General features: G+C 35.4%; 2 protein-coding genes across 5 annotated transcripts in view; one reads left to right on the forward strand and one right to left on the reverse strand.

The window, feature by feature from the left end:
- Window positions 1-22932, forward strand: part of SERPINI1 (serpin family I member 1) — a 480054-nt gene that overhangs the window by 184091 nt on the left and 273031 nt on the right. The window lies entirely within an intron of this gene.
- WDR49 (WD repeat domain 49) overlaps window positions 1-22932 on the reverse strand; it is a 186711-nt gene that overhangs the window by 55891 nt on the left and 107888 nt on the right. For all 4 annotated transcript variants that reach the window (XM_050779950.1, XM_050779952.1, XM_050779949.1 and 1 more), the window contains exons 10-13: window positions 21222-21337; window positions 6319-6449; window positions 2424-2522; window positions 667-831 (exon numbers count right to left, since the gene is read on the reverse strand). In XM_050779950.1, coding sequence (XP_050635907.1) covers window positions 667-831; window positions 2424-2522; window positions 6319-6449; window positions 21222-21337 — 511 coding nt within the window. The remainder of the gene's footprint in view (window positions 1-666; window positions 832-2423; window positions 2523-6318; window positions 6450-21221; window positions 21338-22932) is intronic.

Genomic DNA, 22932 nt, shown 5'->3' on the forward strand with positions numbered 1-22932 from the left:
CACTGACAACAGGGAAAAAATTAAGCAAATGGTTATTTCATTTACATAATATCAAATAACTACAGTAAATCATAAAATATCATTAATGTTAGTATACATCTCTAGAATATATAACTAATACTTCAAAAAAGAAAAAAAGATGAGAACAGAGAAGAGAGCAGGCAGCTCTTATCCTGGGATTAGCAATTCTTTCAAATTCTGTTACTGTGCTTAACATCCATGCTCCTCATTATTCTCTTCCAGCCTATTTTGATTAGGTACTCATATAGTCAGTCTCAGACTCAACTCTTCTGCTATATGTGGACTTAAGCTTTGACTCTGGCATACATCTTGCTGTGCCCCTACGGTATTAAAATCTCTTTATGCCATGTCTGGGACAACAATTCTGATTGTTGCCCGTATTCAATAATTTGTCAGAATTGTTCCCTTCCTGATCTTAACATATACAACACTGGATAAATTAGTAGTGGGGTGTAGTCTGCCTCCTGCTCTTGAACCCATCCTCCTCAATTCCAACTTCCTTTGCCATGGTCTGTGACCTCACATGACACACTCCTGACTGGTTAGCTACATGCACTCAAATTCTACAAGATCTAGTAGAAATAGAGTGGATTTTCTTTATTGCTCCCTTTCCAACTACATGTAAAATGTAAATATATATTTTACCTGTCACTGCAGTGTTTTTTCTTACTTTGAGGAAGCAAAGTCTCATAACAGCATTTTTGCCCTCAGTGTCAATCTCAAAGTTGCGGACTCCCATGGTAGATTGGTCTGCCACGGGGTGGGTGGAGTGGCTTCTCCCAGCACTAAGAAGTTTTTGAGGTTTTGTATCTGTGATGGAGACAAAGCCAGGTATATTAATGAAGAAAAATATCTGCTTTGAAAACTAGTGCCTATGAAACAACAGGCCGCCATCTATCACTATCTCCAATGACTCCAAGTCTCACAATAGACTTCCAGTCAACATCTATCAAGCCTTCTGACATTTCTTAACCACAGCTGGAAGAACTGTTTGACTTTATTTTTGTTTTTCATGTTCCATACAAACTTGCTGTGTTTTCCTTGATATGAATTAAATAAGAACTTAATATTGGCATCAATGCTAACATCTTAGGGATCCTAATATGCCCAAGACAAATGTAATTCCGATATTGTGGCATTTTCAACTTATTAATCATTAAAATTAATCTTGGAAATATTATAATGAACATCAGCTCTAATGACTATGTTTAATTAAATGAGGCTTTTTAATAATACTATTTGTTAGTGAGTTACTCTGGAGAAAACATTTCTAAGCATACTTCAATTATGTAATGACATCATCTCCAGGCCACACTAGTAAAACCTGGGGATATTTATCTCAGAATCTATGAACAGTCCGCCCATAATTATGAAAAATCTATACAGACATATTTTCAAAATTCCCAAATAAGAAATCAATTGCAGTGCCTTTCATGTCTTTCAGAAATTTGACATCTATTCACTTTTCTCCTTAATTATCTCTCTATGTATTCTAAAGCCCAGTGTAGAGGAAGAGGCAGAATTCCAAACCCCTCATGGTATGAGTTCAAATGAATCCTAAAATGATTAGCTCTTAAGACATAAAGCAGGTCAGAGCTTTGTGTTTGCAGCCAAGTATCCCCTAAATCTCTTGTTTGCTTTTCTACTCTTAATAAAATAGCTTCTCAGTTTTCACCCAGAAAGAAAACTGCATCTGATGACCAGTCCATTCCTAAAGTTCAATTCAGCCTCTATGAGTTTATTCAGTTGAGACAACAGAACCTCACTGGGCCATGAGGAATGACATTTTCATTACCAAAATAAATTAGTCTAAAGAAAAACCTCTAGTATCTAAGGAAACTGAAATAAAATGTGAAAGGCAATTGTCAAGACATTTTACTTAAATATAAAATATTCATGTGCTCTGCTAAACTCCCATAAAATACAATATATTCCCATCTAATGTTCCTCATGGGCTTCTAAAGCAAGGAATAATTTAAGTTTTCCAGGTGGCATAATATTTATTACAAGCTCTAGATTGAGTCTCAACAGCCTATCGAGTGAATATGAATTTCCATTTTCTTAGCAAAGGGTACCTAACATTCACTCTTAGGTAATTTGGCAAGGTTTATTGAAAAAAATAAACTAAATAAAAATGAGAGTCTTGCTCCCTGCTATCAGTAGTTCAGAAATGTCAATGTAGCATAAAGAAAAGAAATGGCATGCCATGGAGAATTTGCTAAGCCAAGTAAATCTCAAGATTCTCTTTAGCCACTTTGACAAGACAATGATATCCCTAATCCTTCGTGCTTACAGCCAATCACCTATAATTTAGGAGCAAGTTGCAGCAGGCACATGCATGAACAACAAGGCCTACAGTGATTTGACTAGCCATGTTATTTTAGTTTCAAACTCACGCTTACCTAATTTTGACTTTAGCAACCTCTGGTAATCAGGGTGAAGAACATGGTGAGCACTCTCTGTGCTACTGTTCCATAGAACAATTTCTCCATCATAACTCCCTGCACAAGACAGGATGGAGAATATAAATTGCCAGGAGATTAAGATAGAAAATACGAGCAACAGCAATCAGAAGAAGTTATTAGCAGTATATCTTACACAGAATATGGCACATAGTGGGCACTCTATATTTTTAGAAACATGAATAATAATAATTGGTATTTGTATTAACTCTAGAGCTTACAATCCCCACAGTATAACCTGAGCATATGTGTGTAGAAATTACTGCTGTTTCCTTTTATCTTATGGTAATAAAGCATTCAGAACAAATGCTTTGCAGATAAAAAACTGGAGCTTGAGTCTTGGTTCTCTCACTTACTGTGTGACCTTGGACATGTTATTTAATTCTACTTGATGCTGCAATTTTCTCATCTATAAAAAATAGTTAATAATTGTATTTATCTCCTAGAGTTATTGTAGAGAATGAAAGTACTTACAGTAGCACTGAGCATATTGTAAGTACTGGAGAAAATGTTAATTACCATCATACTTTTTATTATTGAGTAAGGGCAAGTAAATCAAGTCCTCCTATGTTTCTGTTTCACACATCCCTTCTTGTGTGTGTATGTGTGTGGATGGGTGTGTGTGTGTTCTCTTCATTCTTGTCTTCCACAATCCTAAAGTTTTTCCTACAGAAAGTCCTTCAGTACTCCTCTTCACAGAAAACAAAGAAAAGCCCAAATAGCCCAAAAGCCCAAAGTGAGGTGAAGTCTGAGCAACCATGTCCTGTGGAGGAACAAAGCAGCAATGTCCAGACCATTGTTCTCAGTGACTTAGTGAGGACAGCTACCCACTGAGCAGAGTGTCTATGGCAAGGAGAGCAAAAGAGTTTGGGTGGGATGTACAAATGGTGACTTTTTTGGGAATACGGGAGAAAAGAGAGAAATGCACACTAAACTGTATTGTCCTAGAAAGAGCAGTCTCTATGGGAGGCCGAGGTGGGCGGATCAGGAGGTCAGGAGTGTGAGACCAGCCTGGCCAATATGGTGAAACCCTGTCTTTACTAAAGATACAAAAAAAAAAACTTAGCTGGGCGTGGTGGCATGTGCCTGTAATCCCAGCTACTCGGGAGACTGAGGCAGGAGAAACACTTGAACCCTGGAGGCAGAGGTTGCAATGAGCCAAGATTGCACAATTGCACTCCAGCCTGGGCAACAGAGCAAGACTCCACTCCATCTCAAAAAAAAAAAAAAAAAAAAAAAAGAGAAAGAAAGAAAGAGCAATCTGTGCAGCTCACAAATTGAACCAGGGGGATGGAGTTCAGCTGTCCATAGAAACATCCATCTTCTCTTATGCTTTACTAGCAGTGATTGACCAAATATTTCCACATAGGATTGATGGGAGGAGAATGAGTGAAGAGACTGTCAACCCACCAATACAATGGTATTTACTAATACTTTCACAATAACAACCACACTGTTTTGCACTTCACTGCCCATCACATTTCAGGATGCGATCCTCCCTGCAGGGGTGGCCTTCCAGTGACTGTAAAGCTAATTTATCTGCAGAGTTGGTCTTACTAGAAAGTAATTTGGTTAGTCCTGAAAACAGGGGAACTTTAAATGTAGATAGATCAGTAAACCTCATATTGTAACACTTCATAGATATCCTGGATCTTTTCCTGTAAGTTTTCATTCCTCTTAATTGATGACATTTTTGGTTCTATAAAAAAAAAATTCAGCTGTCAAAATATGGACTTGAAAATTTCATGGTGCAATCTGTCTCTATAAATTGTATTCTTTGGCCAGAAATGATACAACAATTTTTCATTCTCTTTAATATGTCACATCAAAGCATGCCTATGAATCATTTTAAGAGCTTGGATTTGTAGACATTTTGTGAGGACAGACTTTTATCAACATTATCTGGGCTAAATTATGCCAAAGAGTTAATATGTTCACATTATGAAACGTCTAAGTGCCACCAATGTGTGATTCGTACCCAACAGCCCTAATGCTGCTCCTGGAAAATGGACAATACAAATAAAAGCTAATATTTATGGATGAGCTTATTGTGTGCTGAGAACTGTGTTAAACTCTTGCACAGATAATCTGAACTATAAACCAAAATATAGATATATTATTATCTTCCAGACAAAATTACGATTTAGAGTTTAAATAACTTGCTCATTATCAAGTTGTGGCAATTGGTAGAACCATGATGGGAAATCAGACAGCCAGGCATAGGAGCTGATGATCAGAACTACTAATATATTTCCCTAGAAATAAGGACTAAGAAGAGCAAGCGCTGCTTCTTCAAAAATCTATTCATGTTCAAAGGAAACAATCAACAAAGCAAAGAGACAACCTACAAAATGGGAGAAGATAGCTGCAAACTATACATCTGATAGTATAAGGGGCTAGTATCCAAAATATATAAGAAAATCAAATAACTCTGTAACAAAGAAAACCTGATTTAAAAATGGACAAAAGACCTGAATAAACATTTCTCAAAAGAAGACATAACAAATGGCCAACAGACATACAAAAAAAAAGTCCAACATCTCTGGTTATCAGGGAAATACAAATCAAAACAACCTGAGCAAGACATCACTTCACTCCAGTCAGAATGGATCCTGTCAAAAAATCAAAAGATAAAAGTATTGGCAAAGATATCAGGCAGAGGGAACACTTACATATGGCTGGTGGGAATGTAAATTAGTATAGCCTTTATGGAAAACAATATGGAGGAATTGAAAATAGAACTACCATATGATCCAGAAATTCCACTACTGGGTAAGGAAATGAAATCAGCATGTGGAAGATATATCTGCACCCTTACGTTTATTGCAGCATTATTCACAATAGTCATGATATAAAATCAACCTAAATGTCCATCAATGAATAAATGAATAAGGAAAATGTGCTATATATACACAATGGAATAGTATTCAGTCATAAAAAGAATAAAATCTTGCCATTCGCAGCAACGCGAATGAACCTGGTGGACATTATGTTAGGTGAAATAAGCCAGGCATATAAAGACAAATATCACATGGTATCACTCAGTTGTGGAATCTAAAAAGTTATTCTCATAAAAGTAGAGGGTAGAATAGTGGATACCAGAGGATGGGGAGGGGAGAAGGGAGCAGGTGATGGTGAGAGATTTGTCAACAGGTAAAAAGTTACAGTTAGACGGGAGGAATGAGTTCTGGTGGTCTATTGCATAGTAGGATGACTAGAGTTGACAATAATGTATTGTATACTTCAAAAGAGCTAGAAAAAAGACTTTTTAATGTTCTCATCACTAAGATATGATATATGTGTAAGGTTATTAATACACTAATTACCATGATTTGATCATTGCACAATTTATACATGTATTGAAACATCATGTTGTGCCTCACAAATATGTACAATTATTAATGTTATGTGTCAATCATAAGTTAAAAAGAAATATATGGCCGGGCACAGTGGCTCACGCCGGTAATCCCAGCACTTTGGGAGGCTGATGCAGGTGAATTGCTTGAGCTTAGGAGTTTGAGATCAGCCTGGACAACACAGTAAAAACCCATCTCTACTAAAAATACAAAAAATTGGCCAGGCATGGTGGGGCGCGCCTATGGTCCCAGCTACTCAGGAGGCTGAGGTGAGAGGATCACTTGAGCCTGGCAGACGGAGATTGCAATCAGCTGAGATCTGGCCACTGCACTCTAGCCTGGGCAATAGGTAGACACCCCATCTCAAAATACATATATATATAACAACTGAGAAAAGGCTTTTTAAAAAGTGAATGAGCCAAGACAAACCAAAACAAACCAAACTTCACCAATGATTGTCAAGTGAAAGTTCAATTTACCTGTAACAACAGTTTGTGGAGGTAAAAACGCAGCACATAAGATGTCATGATGGTGCTGTATGCCTCCTTTCCATTCTTCAGGCTGGATGAAAAATTGATTGAAGTTTTGGGGTCGAAACACAGTAATAGCCCTAGCAAAAAGGATATAGAATTTAGCTGTGGATCTAAAATTGATGTAGATATTGAGTAACCACTATCCACTTGAATGATGTGATTAGAGACTTCTAAAAGACTATGCTGCCCAAAATTTATCCCAAATTGACATCCATAATACTGAGTTTCCCACACTAAACATTTTTATTACCTCATTAAATTATCTGGTAAATTATAAATTTTTGACAATAGAAGGTTAATTATCCTTTCACAATCATTAACAACAAACCATGTAACCATTTATCAGATTAATTATCCATCACCATGACCCTAAAGCAAAGTTTCCCCACATGGGTATTATGAGATCACTGAGTTTTATAGTAATAACAATTAAAACAGAGGGCAGGCCTATGAACAAATAATGTTTTGTACTTCAAACAAAATCAATAAGGTTTTTTTTCCATCAAAATTTCTCAGGACATTTAGCACTCTTTGTGGCATTTTCAAGACTTAACTGATCACAGAATCCATTCTCTTGGAATCTACAGCATCTTGAAGAACTATAACTTGTGGAACACACTTAGAAAACGCCACCCCAAAGAAGTGGGACATAGAACAGATACATTTTGAACAGAAAGAACAGTATTAGAGAGGTCAGTATCTGCGGGCACTGCTGATAAATTTGAGAATAGGACAGGATGGGCAAAGAATGAAATGCCTTGTGCCTGGTGGGGAAGGGAGGAGTGTAAAGATTCCATTTTTGGGGCATTAACACCACCCTGTTTTCACTTGCTGATCTGAGCTCTGGCCAGCAGCCTATGCTAAGCCTCTTGTTTCTTCTAGAGCCATCTAGATCTCAAGTGAGCATTTGCAACCATAGTTATGGGGTCTTTCACCATCATTCTCTCTTCACCTTCTTGAGATCTTTTATTTCCACCACTCTAAAGGTTTCCTAGTTGTCCTACCAGTGTTACTCCTCAGCCTCAGAGTTTCCAGTGGCCTGCTTCTCTTCCTGCCTCCTCATCTTTCTTTCCCCACTCTTTATTTTCTATTCCCTTCTTTCTCTCACCCTTTTTAACATGTGGTATATATACACAATGGAACATTCCTTATCTTCATTCCTCCACTTCTGTCTATCCACTCAAACTGGCTTAGAGATCTCATATATCTCCATGAGTTCCAATGTCACTGCTATACAAATGGCTCTTAAATTATCTTCATTCATAATCTTTGCCAGAAATAGCTTCCATTTGCCAGTTGACAGTTCCATATAATGCTTCTATCAGCAAAAGATCTCAACATGTCAAAAATCCAAATTTGACATCTTCCCTCCATACCAGCCCTCTGTCTGCAATCCCAAATATGGTTAATAGACTAACATTCCAGCCTCTTTGGATGTCTTTCTCTTCCCCAGTCAAATTAAATACTTAGATTATATCTCTGCAATATGTTACATATTCATTTCTTACTATTTTACTTCAAACAGTCAATGACAGCTTCCTGGTTCTGTGCTAACTACCTCATGGTTGAATGACTGTAATAGCCTACTGATTAATTTTACTGCTTCTAGTTTACCCATCTCTGGCACATTCTTCATCTGGCTACTAGATTAATTATTCTACTCTGGGGCATTTTCATTTATTCTGTAAGAATTTCTTATTTGCCACATGGAAGTCACAGTTCATAGTGATGCAGGGTACAGAGCCATCAGCATAAAATGACTAAATTCAAGGTAAAATGTGGTAAGTGCTAAGAGAGTACTGATTAACTGCCATGAAAGGCCGGCGTAGAAATCAAAGAAGGCTGAGTTGAACACTGATATTTGAACTGGACCATAAAATATGGGTAGAATTTGCAAGATGAAAACACTCTGGATGGAGAAAACAACATGATAAACGATAAGGCTAATGCCCCATTAGAAAACATTTGTTAGTTTTTCATTTCCTACATGATAAAATTCAAATGTGTAAATCTGTTATTTAAGACCCAATAATACATAGATCTAATCTATGTTTTCAGAATTATTTCTCTCTATTCTTCTACCCTTGCTTTTCAGTTATATGTGAATGTCCAATTAAATATTTGACAGAGGCACTGGAAGCCATAGGGTAAATATGGTATACCTTAAGTGTTAATTTTACTCAAAAAGTTTGAGGAAGAATAATTTTCTAATAAAATAAAGATAGATGAATTAATGCAAGAGAATGCAAAGTTCACCTGAATTTCAAAAAAGGAATTCAAAGTTTTAAATTTATTTTTTGCTTGCAGTAGCTGTTTTGAACTGCTAGGAGCTAAGTTTCTGAAGCACAACTTCTTGTCCAACCTAAACAATATTCTTAGTCTTCTCTAGGTACCTCTGACATTTCTCTCTGTTTTGTTTTGTTTTGTTTTCATTCATGGTATGCTTTTTCATGCCCTTAGGAATTTCTTTTTACACACAGACTCACATGAACCTAACCACACACCAACTCTTTAAGGCCCATCTAATTCTGGTAGAATTCCTTAATAACTAGGATTAAAAGAAATAGTTCCTCTTCTGACCTCTTAACATCATTCACATTTAACTTACAACATCCAATGTTATATAGTTTCAGCTCCTTGGCTAAATTATAAATTCCTAGAAACCATGCATCTTGTCTTAATCTGTAACCCTACAGTAGCAAGCATAGTGACCTATACATATTGAGTGTTCAATAAATATCTGTCACATAAATGAAGAAAAAATTATCTGCTTAAATGTCACCTCCTCAGGCAAGCCTTCCCTGACCACCCTATCTGAAGACTCTCTGAGTCTCTCATCTCTTACTCTATTTCATTTTTTATAACACTTACCATTGTATGACACTGTGTTCTATATTTATTTGCTTATGTTCTATCTCTCCTATTACAAAGTAAGTTCTAGAGGATCAAGGACTTTGTTTTTTTTCTTCTACAACAGCAGCATCTAGAATAATACCTACACATGATAGGCATTTAATAAATATATGCCAAATCAATGTACGAATTATTCTATTTTAAATAATCAGATCCTTTGAATGAAGCAACAGGCTCCTGTAAATCCCATGAGACAGGTGAAAAACTGGTGCTTTCTCAAAAACGCCACCTCCTGGCTGGAGGCCAACAAACTCAGGACATTACAGCAACTCATGACAGAACAACCCTGCTCCAAGGGAGGAGAAAACAACAGCTAATCCCACTGCCTGTAACATCCTGGCTAACCAGCGGTCCTGAGTCTGTCCATGTGACAACTTCACTGTTAGCATAGTGAGCATTCAAGAAAGTCAGCACACTAAATATATCTACAAGGACTCTCACAGAGTCTACTTCACTCTCCTGACACCTCCACCAGAGCAGGTGCTGGAATCTATGGCTGAAACACCTAAAGATGGATCACATCAGAGGACTCTTTGCAGACACTCCCCAGTACCAGCCCAAAGGCTGGTAGTTCCACTGGGTGACTAGACCCAGAAGAACAGCAACAATCACTCCAGTCTGGCTTGTAGGAAGCCCCATCCCTAGGGGAAGGGACAGTGCACCACAGCAAGGGATCGCCCCATGCCATGAAACAAAAGAATCTGAACAGCAGCCCTTGAATTCCAGATTTTTTCACTGAAATAGTCTACCTGAATGAGAAGGAATCAGAAAAGTAATTCTGGTAATATGACAAAACAAGATTCTATAACACCCCCGAAAGACCACACTAGCTCCCCAGCAATGAATCCAAACCAAGAAGAAATCTCTGAATCATCAAATAAACAATTCAGAAGGTGGATTATTAAGCTACTCCAGGATATACCAGAAAAGAGTGAAAAGCAATGAAAAGAAATTTTTAAAAATACAGGATATGGATGAAAAAAAATGCTCCAGAGAAATAGATACCATAAAGAAAAAAACAATCACAACTTCTGAAAATGAAAGACACACTTAAAGATATACAAAATGCACTGGTAAGTTTCAACAATAGAATCAGACAAGTAGAAGAAAGAACTTCAGAACTCAAAGACAAGGATTTCAAATCAACCCAATCAGAAAAACAAAAAATAATTTTTTAAAAATGAACAAAGCCTCCAAAAAATTTGAGATTATGTTAAATGGACAAACCTAAGAATAATTGGTGGTCCTGAGGAAGAAGAGAAATCTAAAAGTTTAGAAAACTGCTTAGAGGGAATAATTGAGGAAAACTTTCATGACCTTTCTAGAGATCTAGACATTCAAATACAAGAAGCTCAAAGAACACCTGGGAAATTCATCACAAAAAGATCACCGCCCAGGCACATAATCATCAGGTTATCTAAAGTCAAACAAAGGAAAGAATCTTGAGGCCTATGAAGCAAAAGCATGAGCTAATCTATAAAGGAAAACCTGTCAGATAAACAGTAGATTTCTCAGCAGAAACCCTACAAGCCAGAAGGGATTGGAGTCCTATCTTTAGCCTCCTCAAACAAAGTAATTGCCAGCCAAGAATTTTGTATCCAGCAAAACTAAGCTTCATAAATGAAGGAGAAAGTCTTTTTCAGACAAAAAAAAACTGAGAGTTAACAACTACCAAGCCAGGACTATAAGAAATGCTAGAAGGAGTTCTAAATCTTGAAACAAAACCTCAAAATTCACCAAAGTAGAACCTCCTTAAAGCACAAATCTCACAGAGCCTGTGAAACAATAACACAGTGGAAAAAAAAACAATGTATTCAGACAAAAACTAGCTCAATGAATAAAACAGTACCTCACATCTCAATACTAACCATTGAATGTAAATGGCCTAAATGCTCTGCTTAAAAGACACAGAATGCCAGAATGGATGAAAATCCACCAATCAAGTATCTGCTATCTGCAAGAGACTCACCTAACATATAAGGACTCATAAACTTAAGGTAAAGGAGTGGAAAAAGATATTCCATGCAAATGGACATGAAAAGCAAGCAGGAGTAGCTATTCTTATATCAGACAAAACAGACTTTGAAGCAACAACAGTTAGAAAAGACAAACAAGAACATTATATAATGATTAGAAAAACAATCCAACAGGAAAATATCACAATCCTAAATACATATGCATCCAACATGAGAGCCCCCAAATTTATGAAACAATTATTACTAGACATAAGAAATGAGATAGATGGCAACACAGTAACAGTGGGGGACTTCAATACTGCACTGACACTAATAAACAGGTTGTCCAAGACAGAAAGTCAACAAAGAAATATCGGATTAAACCATACCCTAGAACAAATGGGCTCAACAGATATTTACAGAGCATCCTACCCAACAACTGTAGAATATACATCCTTTTCATCAGCACATGGAACATTCTCCAAGATACAACATATGATAGGTGACAAAACAGGTTTCAATAAATTTTATAAAATGGAAATTATATCAATAAATTTTAGAAAGTTGAAATTATATCAAGTACCCTCTCAAACTACAGTGGAATAAAATTGGAAATTAGCTCCAAAAGGAACCCTGAAAACTATACAAATACATGAAAATTAAGTAATCTGCTCCTCAATGATCTTTGGGTCAACAATGAAATCAAGATGGAACTTTAAAAATTCTTTGAACTGAACAATAATAGTGACACAAATTTTTAAAACCTCTGGGATACAGCAAAAGTGGTGCTAAGAGGAAAGTTCATATAAATACCTATATCAAAAAGTCTGAAAGAACACAAATAGACAATATGAGGTCATACATCAAGGAACTAGAGAAACAAGAAAAAATCAAACCCAAACCCAGCAGAAGAAAAAATATAACAAAGATCACAGAAAAATAAATGAAAAGGAAACAACAAAAAAATGCAAAAGATAAATGAAACATAAAGCTGTTTCTTTGAAAAGGTAAACAAAATTGGTAGACCATTAGTGAGATTAACCAAGAAAAGAAGAGAGAAGATCCATATAAGCTCAATTACAAATGAAATGGGAGATATTACAACTGATACCACAGAAATATGAAAGATCATTCAAGGTTACTATGAACACCTTTACACATCTAGAGGATTTGGACGCAAATTATTTCCTGTGCAAAGCCAAGAATGCTCTCAGGCTGAGCCCCAGTTTGGGAGTTTACTTGCACTAAGACAAGTTGCAGAAACTGTAGCATGTCCTTTATTCCTGTGGTGTCTTACTAATATCAGTGTGTCAGTCTTTCCTTATTGTATGTACTGATTTTAAAATCTAGAGGATCTGGACGCATTTCTGGAAATACACAACCCTCCTTGATTAAATTGGGAAGAAATACAAACTCTGAACAGACCAATAACAAGTAGTGAGATTAAGACAGTAACAGAAACGTTGCCAACAAAAAAAAAGTCCAGGACTGGATGAATTCACAGCTGAATTCTATCAGATATTCAAAGAATAATTGGTACCAATCTTACTGAAACTATTCCAAAAGATAGAGAAAGAGGATATCCTCCCGACATCATTCTATGAAGCCAGTATCACCCTGATACCAAGAACAGGAAAGGATATAACAAAAAAAGGAAACTACAGACCAATAACCCCGATGAACATAGATGCGAAAATCCTGAACAAAATACTTGCCAACTAAATCCAACAGCATTTCATAAAGATAATCCAGCATGATCAAGTGAGTTTCATACCAGGGATGCAGAAATGGTTTAACATACACAAGTTAATAAATGTAATATATCACATAAACAGAATTTAAAACAAATATCACACGATTATCTCAATAGATGCAGAAAAGACATTTGACAAAATCCAGCATCTCTTTACGATTAAAATCCTCAGCAAAACCTGCATCAAAGGAACATACTTCAAAGTAATAAAAGCCACCTATGGCAAACCCACAGCCAACATTATATTGAATGGGGAAAAGTTGAAAGCGTTAACCCTGAGAACTGAAACAAGACAAAAATGTCCTCTTTCACCATGTCTATTCAACATAGTACTGGAAGATCTACCAGAGCAATCAGACAAGAGAAAGAAATAAAGGGCATCCAAATCAGTAAAGAGGAAGTCAAACTGTTGCTGTTTGCCAATGATATGATTGTATACCTAGAGAACCCTAATGACTCCTCTAGAAAACCCTAATGACTCCTTCAAATGCTCCTAGATCAGATAAATGAATTCAGTAAAGCTTCAGGATACAAAATCAATGTATACAAATTGGTAGCACTGCTATACACCAACAACCACCAAGCTGAGAATCAAATCAAGAGCTCAACCCTTTTTACAACAACTGCAAAAAAAATAAAGTAAATAAAGTACTTAGAAATATACCTGACCAAGGAGGTGAAAGATCTCTACAAAGAAAACTATAAAACACTGCTGAAAGAAATCATACCTGACACAAACAAATGGAAACACATCCCATGCTCATGGACAAATAGAATCAATATTACAAAAATGATCATACTACCAAAAGCAATCTACAAATTCAAGCAATTCCCATCAAAATACCCGGGAGGCGGAGCTTGCATCATCGCGCCACTGCACTGCAGCCTGGGCAACACGTGAGACTCCGTCTCAAAAAAAAAAAAAAAAAAAAAAAAAAAAAAAAAAAAAAAAAAAAAAAAAAAAAAAAAAAAAATACCATCATCATTCTTCACAGAATTAGAATAAACAATCCTAAAATTCACATGGAACCTAAAAGTAGTCCATACAGACAAATTAAGACTAAACAAAAAGAACAAATCTGGAAGCATCACGTTACTTGATTTCAACCTATACTACAAGGCTATAGCTACCAAAACAGGATGGTACATAGACCAGTGGGACATAGACTGGTGGGACATAGGCACAAAAAGGCCCATAGACCAGTGGGACAAAAATAGAGAACCCAGAAATAAAACCAAATACTTAAAGTCAACTGATCTTTGACAAAGCAAACAAAAGCATAAAGTAGATAAAGGACATCCTATTCAACAAATGGTGCTAGGATAATTGGCAAGCCACATGTAGAATGAAGCTGGATCCTTGCCTCTTTCTTACCTTACAGAAAAACCAAGGCAAGATGGATCAAAGACTTAAATCTAAGACCTGAAACCACACAAATTCTAGAAGAACATAGGAAAAACTTGTGTAGACATTGACTTAGGCAAAGAGTTGATAACCAAGAACCCAAAATCAAATGCAACAAAAGCAAAAAATAGATGGGACCCAATTAAACTAAAATGCTTCTGCACAACAAAAGACATTATTAGCAGAGTAAACAGACAATCCATAGAGTGGGAGAAAATCTTTGCAAACTATGCTTTCAACAAAGAACTAATATCCAGAATCTGCAAGAACTCAAACAAATCACCAAGAAAAAAAAACAACAATTACAAATAATCCCACCAAATGTAGGCAAAGGACATAAACAGAAAATTTTTAAAAGAACATATACAGATGGCCAACGAACATGAAAAAATGCTCAACATCACTAATTATCAGGCAAATGCAAATCAAAACCGCAATGAGATACCGCCTTACTTCTGCAAGAATGGCCATAATCAAAAGCAAAATATAATACATGTTGGCATGGACGTGGTGAAAAGGCAACACTTTTAAACTGCTGGTGGGAACGTAAACTAGAACTACACTATGGAAAACAGTATGAAGACTTCTTAAAGAACTAAAACTAGATCTACAATTTGATCCAGCAACCTCACTATCAGGTATCTCCCCAGACAAAAAGAAGTCATTATATGAAAAAGACACATGCACATGCATGTTTACAGTAGCACAATTAACGACTGCAAAAATATGGAACCAGCCCAAATGTCCATCAATCAATAAGTGGATAAAGAAAATGTGGATATATATATATTCACCCTGGAATACTACTGAAATAATGACATTCATAGCAACCAGGATGGAGTTAGAGACCATTATTCTAAGTGAAGTAACTCAGGAATGCAAAAATCAAACATTGTATGTTCTCACTTATAAGTGGAAGGTAAGCTATCAGGATGCAAGGGCATAAGAACGATATAATGGACTTTGGGTACTTGCGGGGAAGGGGGGAAGGGGAGTGAGGAATAAAAGACTGCACACTGGAAACAGTGAACACTGCTTGGGTGATGGGTACGCCAAAATCTCAGAAATCACCACTGAATAAATTTTCCATGCAACCAAACACCACCTGTTCCCGTAAAACTATTGAAATAAAAATAAAAAACAAACAAATAAATAAATAAATGTAATATTAATAGCTATATTATTTTAATATTATTAATAAGGCTTCACAAGATAAGGTAACACAAGGTAACTTGAAGTTCTGAAATTGCAGTTTAATCTCATAGTAGCTTTATGTGTATGTATTTTTGATTTTCCCTTTTCCTCCTGGTAAATTTGGTTGAAGAGATTACCCTTTGAGGAGGGAGACAGTGAGGTGGCAATGGGAGATAGAAGGTCAATCTTACATATTTTGCATTATCTCTCAAGCAAAATTCAATGTCTAATGTCTTTTTGCCAAGATATTCATATCAAATTGACATACTAGGTATAGTCAGAGAATAACACCCAAAAGCACAAAATCCATAAAAAATAGTCTTTCTGATATTTGACCTTGTGTGTCAAAATGTTGAAAAACTAGTTAGCTACCACTTTCCCCTTGAAACCGAACCTGAAACTTTCATTTGAAATGACAGTTGTCCTTAAAATAATTTAAGAATCTACACTGCAGCTCTTACTTTTTCTATTTCAAAGATAACGGTTTTTAAGTTTATACTTTTGCCAAGTAAAATTAAAGTTCAGAATGAGCCAATTTTAAGGCCATTTTAGGAGTCTGAGAGACTTCTTTTTCTGGCATTGAAGGAGTTTACTAGTTCCAGTACACACTCCACATTTGCCACCCTGAGAGTATCACAAGTACTGCTACTGAATGATTGTATCATCTTGTGAAAATGAATCACGTCTCTAATTTCGAATTTTGATATGACGACCAAGTCTGTGAGAACAAAATTAGTTTACCTGTCAAGTGCAAAAAAAAAAAAAAAAAATACAAAAAGAAAAATGTTTAAAACCATCTTTTTTCTAGGATGAATGAGCTAGGCAAATAACTTTTTAACCCAAACTTATCATGTAAAAATTGTCATGGAGAGAACACAAAAATTCAATTAACTACTTGTTCCCTCAGAAGTTAATTGTTGTTAGTCCTATTGTCATGTCTTTTTAATGCCTGTTTTTCAATTCATTGCTTTTTAGACTTAAAAAGGGTATCTCAAAGGCAGAGAATTCATTTGATATAAATCAGCTTATTTTTAGTCATTTTCCAATTTTCCTAAAATTTGTAAAGTCAAATTTTGAATACTAGAATAAGTATAAATTATATGTAAGAATTATTTGTGAATTTCAAAAATACCTGCCCCCTCTTTCCCTCCAATATGGTTATTCTAAAATAAATTACAACTTTGGAATATTCCATGCTGATTCTTATCCTAATAATGGAAACCAATTGAGTCATATAGAGTTATAGTTTCTTAGTAAGGCAATTATTAAGAATGTAATATCTTGTGATATATAAGTTTTATTTTTGAGTAACTTCAAATCTTTAGTCTCGTTTCACTTAAAAATACTTTTAAAAATCAAATTATATCAATAGCTATTTATTGAGTTCCTACTTTCTACAGTGCTCTGTGAAGGATGCTAGTATAAATAAAATTTTCAGAATCATTTAAAATTATATGAAAGATTCTCTTTTTAGTATGTATGTCTAGACTTTTAAGGAGATAAAATCTTCATAAACAAATTTCTCACAAAAGAAAGCAATAAATATATAACGTGACAGATATGTTAGCTTGATTTAATGATTTCAAAATGTATACAAGTATCAAGACATTGCCTGTGTACTGTAAATATATACAATTTTTATTTGTCAATTATACCTGGATAAAGTTGGAGGGAAAACTACAGAGATTTCTCCTTTACAGAAAAGAGAAAATTAAAATGGGGGGAACTAAGAGGTATTTTTTTTTAGAGAGCTTTAAATATATTATAAAATCATAGATTTTGGAGGCAGGATAAAATCTTAAATTCTTAAGAGTATTTATTTAATTTTACTAGAACTATACATATTATATGCCTACTTTGAACAAATGCAAACTTAACTGATAATCTAGCCATTTAATTTTAGCAACATAAATATGGCCACAGATTCAACCAGGTATTTTTGAATTGACTCTATGCCAACTCACAACTTAGTTCTAAGTATATTTTGCTTAAAATAATGAGAAACACATTTCTACGGTTCTAAATTTGGGACTTCTTTTTACTGACAGAAAAATTCTCTAGATATGAATGACTGTATTCCTAAATAGCTAACATGTGCTCTCTAGTTCATTTTGCTTAGGCCCAAACATTCATATTTACCATATCCTGCCTTGTATGTATTGACCTGCCATCCATAAAAAAGTGGATGCGTTTGAAACAGGAATTGTGATTCTTTACATTCAGCCTTCTGTAGTTTCTAACTCAGGGCTTTCAACCTAGTGCAATTTAAAAATACATATGGGAAGGAAAGGGAAAAAAGAGAGCAAGCTATATATCTGAGTTGTTGTTAAGTTGCTAACACGTGTTTTTTGTGTGTGTGTTTCTTCATATGTACTGATTCATTAGCTTCAATTAAAATGAAAAAATGCTCAATTAATCATTTATTTTAAAATATATAATTGCTGTCTCATGGTGTGATGACTCCATTTGCAATCAGTCCTACCCAGGAGTGGTAGAAAGAGTACTGACTTTGGCACAGAATTCTAACTCAGCGACCTACTAAGTTTGTCACCTTGGCTGAGCTACCCAACCTCTTCAAGCCTCGGTAGCCTTCCTTGTAAAAAGGGGTTGCTAATACTTAGACTTCTGATTCATTGTGAAGAGAGAATATAATAGATTTTAATATCTATGCTGCTTGCCTCTCACTAGGAATGTGATTGTGAGTAATTAATCTCTCTAATCCCTAGTTTCCCTGTCTATTCAACTAACATTTATTAAGTCACTCAACGAATATCACCAAGTTTCTAGTAAGCTCCAGGAATGCACACATACACAAATATCCCTATTAAAGAAAATACAAGAAACTAGAGAGCACAAAGACAAAATGGGGACATTTTGTCTTCTATACTGAGAGTTAAGAGAAATGTCCTGGTGGAGAAGATATCTGAACGAGTCTTCAAATAGGAATAAATGTTAGCCAAATGAGCAAAGTTTGAGAGGGATTTCTAGATGACAGAATAAAGGCATAAGGGTGTAAAACAGTATGGTTTGTATGCGAACACCCTAAGGAAGCTGCTATTTGATAGAGTTTAGAATATACAGAAAATGGGAGAAAATGAAACTAGAAAATAAAAGAATAGATCCAGGTCAGAGGGAGCTTAGATTTATTTTGTAGACACTCTGAAAGGTTTTAAGCAAGGACATAACATAGAATTCATTGGAGAAAGAAATCACTGTAGCTAAAGCGAGCAGAATCTGTTTAAGAAGTGAGAGGTGGGCATTAGGAGGACAAAGGACAAGTTAGAAGGCTGTGGCATTCATCAAAGTGGAAATTATGCTCGAATTATACTAATACCATAGTACAATTTATAGGAGCAGGTTTAAGAAATATTTAGGGCATAAAATAGATATGACTTAGTGATTTCTTTGCTGTGTGCAAAGAATGAGAAGCAGAGTGGATGTCTTGGTCTCTGGCAATTAATTGAAGTTCCAAATAAAAGAGAAATAGCAAGTTTTGGAAAGGAGATAAATAATTATTTCAGTTGAGAACATGTTGAATTTGAGATTGCAGTCAGACACATACAGCAAGCAAATGGGTAACTGAGCTTAGAGAGATAAGACCTGAAGACAGACATTTGAGGTATCTATAAAATATTGCCTACCTTCCAAGATGATGCTAAGGATTAAATTAGCTAATGTGTATAAAGTGGCTAATGCTACACAGCACTGTAAATAAAATAAATCGGATGGCTTATTTAAGTACTTTACTCAAAAATGTAATTACCATTCCATCCTGCACATAATTCTTGAACCAATCTCTGAATTTGAATAAAATCTGAAGTAAAAGTTACAACTTAACCTAATAGACTCTAAAACAATGCATTGAAGAAAGCTTAATAAGACGGCTGTCAATCTTCTAGTTATTTCTTCTCTAATCACTAAACTATTAAGGAGTTGGCTTAATGGTCCATCCTCCTCTAACTACAACTGAACAGTTCCTGCCCTGTTGCCTCTTTTGTTACATGCCTCCTGGTAAAAAGAATCCTGTCTTAGATCCTGTAAAATCTATCTTAACATAAAGCCTCTGACTTAGAATATATAATTTTTAAATTCACCAATATAAAAGTGAAATAATATAACAGAATGTATTAATTCAATTTTCAATTTCAACTAAGGTATCCAAGTCCTGACAACCTTGAGGATAATGGAAAAGATGAAAGAAGATGGAAAAAGTGGTAATTTTTCCTACTCTCATCCCAGTTTTTCCAAAGCTTCTTCCACAAATTATAGAAAGTGACCACCCACCAACATAGATAGAATAATAGATGTTCCTTTAAACCACTTTTAGGTGACTCTACATCTAATCTTTCCAATTTTCCCTTGTAAGCAATCAAAAAAACTTACAGTTGATGCTAATTCCTAACTATGGATATCTAAAAATAAATTAAGGAAATGGCATTGCCAAGTTTTGACTTGATTATTTTTTAAAATTCCTTTTTGTTATGTTTAAAACTTAAATTGAATCAGCTGGACATCACACATGGTAGAGAGCTAAACTTATTCACTGCTATTTTCTAATTATAGAGATCATTAGATCATAGACTGTGGAGTGGTTGTGGGTTGATAATGGATCATGAATCCTTTCCGAGATGTGAAGAAGTCTTGTCCTTCATGGATGAGGATGATTGAATTAGTTCTTAATATCAAGTAGAATAATCTGGCTATACTTACTTTCTTATTGTCAAATTACTCCTAAAAATAAGGTAGCGTGTGGCACTATGTTTGCTGGTCTGTATTTGCACATTTGCATTAGAAAAAACTCTTCCCTGTGATTGATAAAAATCCCCATATATATATACTGCTGGTTTTCTAGGTATAAAGTCTGATGTAATCCTAGCTTCAAAGCATTAAGGTTATAATTCTATAGTGAATAACATTGGATGATTACCTATTAGAGCAATATTTTCTAAACTGATGAATTAATGGACAATATATTTTCAAAACATATCACACTTTAATTTTCCTACTGCTTATACAGTGCCACAGAACTGTTTATGATCCTTAGTTCTGTCAGAAAGAAAAGGAAACAGAAGTAATTTTCCTTGTAATGAAATGGATGTAATGCTCCTCGAGAAGAGTAAGTGCCTTTTGAAAAGCCCTTTTCTGCACTGATAGAAAGGAGGAGCTATCACAGGACTCAGTTGGCTATTTCCTTCTTGTGTTGCAATTGAAAATAAGTCAGGAGAAAAGAAGTAATGAGTTTCCTTTACAGTTGAAGGAATGTAATTTACAAGTTAAGAATTTATTGACCATAAAATTTGGGAAACTTTTGGAACCTAGGAAGTGGTAATACATCCCCACCTGAAATGGTTAAAGAAAGAAAAATTTCCAAAGCCAGAAGAAATTTCCAAAGCCAGAAGAAAACCTTCTAACAATTCTCAAAGCCACCCAAGCTATGCAATCTTCTAATATTTTATTCACTAAGCATTCAGTCAATTCCAACTAGGGTATCACTCACCTAGGTCACCAGCAAGTTTTAATGACACACAGTCAACCAAGATTTTTATGTTCTTTCTTCTTTTAGATTTTAATTAAAATAAAACATTCTCCTTTTTACCTTCCTATAGTTTTCCATGAAGCATAATCATACCTCTCCCAGCCTGTAACCAGTATTGTCTTCTTAAGAATGAGGATTTGTGAAATATCCACAGCTCCATCTTGCCCAACATTCAGTGTATGGTGACAATATCCATTGAAGTCCCATATCTTTAAGAGAAAAATTAAAACCACCTTTGAGATAGGAAGGTAAACTTTTGTGTTTATATTCTGAACTAGGATTAATTCATTTAGGATATGTAATCATTAAAGAAAATCAACTCATCATTGAATTTTGCCACTATATTACTCTAGTAATATTGTGAAATATCTACTTGGTCTTCATCCCCATTTCTCAGCACAATAACTTTTAAAGCCCTCAGACTCTTTCTCTAATGATAAGATAGTATTTAGTATGCTAATGATATGACTCCAGGCTGGGGATCCCCTAAATAGCTTCAGAGTGGGGGCCGGTCTCAAGAAACACCAAGCCCCACCCCAAAACCCCTAGGGAGCAGAGAGGAGTTTAAAGTTGAGTTCATCTCCAGTGGTCAGTGATGGAATCAATCATGCCTGTGTAATGAAGCCTCCATAAAAACCCAAAAGTATGGGAGTTGAAGAGATTCTAGACAGCTGAACATATGTGGAGGTTGCTGGTGGGTGAAAAGCCCAGTATGGAAGAGCTGTGTCCACATGCCTTGCATTATGCATCTCTTCCATCTGTCTGTTCATCTGTATCCTTTGTAATATCATTTATAATTAATGAATACATGTAAGTCAAGTGTTTCCCCGAGTTCTGTAAGTCACTCTAGCAAAATCGGATCCAAGGAGAGGGTCACAAGAATGCTGATTTACAGCCCATCAGTCAGAATCACAAGTTACAACCTATGCTTGTGACTGGCATCTAAAGAAAGAAGCAGACTTATGGGACTGAGCCCTCAACCTATAGGATCTGACTCTATCTCCAAGTAGCTAGTGTCAGAATAGAATTGAATTGGAGGACACCCAACTGGCGTCCTCTGGAAAATCTACCACAGAATTGGTGTATGGGAAAAATCCCTACACATATATTGGTGACCAGAGGTGTGTATTGTATTCAGTGTGATGGTAGGAGAAACTGACTTTTTTTCCTATATAAAGTCATGCATCACTTAATAACAGGATACATTCTGAGAAATGCATCATTGGGTGATTTTATCATTGTACCAATATCATACAGTGTACTTATGCAAACCTAAATGGTACAATCTACTACACACCCAGACTATATGGTATAGTCTATTGCTCCTAGGCTAAAAAGCTGTACAGCATGTTACTGTACTGAATACTGTCAACAATTGTAACACAATGGTAAGTATTACTGTACTGAATACTATCAACGATTGTACACAATGGTAAGTATTTGTGTATCTAAACACAGAAAAGGTACAGTAGAAATATGGTATTATAATCTTAAGGGACCACCATCATATATGCAGTCTGTTCTTAACTGAAATGTTGTTCGACAGTTCATGACTGTACATATTTTAGACTCTACTTGTAACTCTATCAATCTATTCCAATAATAGTTCTTCAAATACTGTAAGTTAATATGTATTCTAAATGGAGACACAATACAAAATCATGAAGAAAACCATTGTGGAATCTGTTGACATCCTGAAGTTTTCACTATGTCTAAACTTCTGCTTCCTCATCTGTGACACAGGAACTTTACTCTTCAGGGATGCTTGGAGGATTAAACAGCTGATACAGAACCTGAAACAGTC

This window comes from Macaca thibetana, chromosome 2, assembly GCF_024542745.1.
Source record: "Macaca thibetana thibetana isolate TM-01 chromosome 2, ASM2454274v1, whole genome shotgun sequence".
NCBI lineage: Eukaryota > Metazoa > Chordata > Mammalia > Primates > Cercopithecidae > Macaca > Macaca thibetana.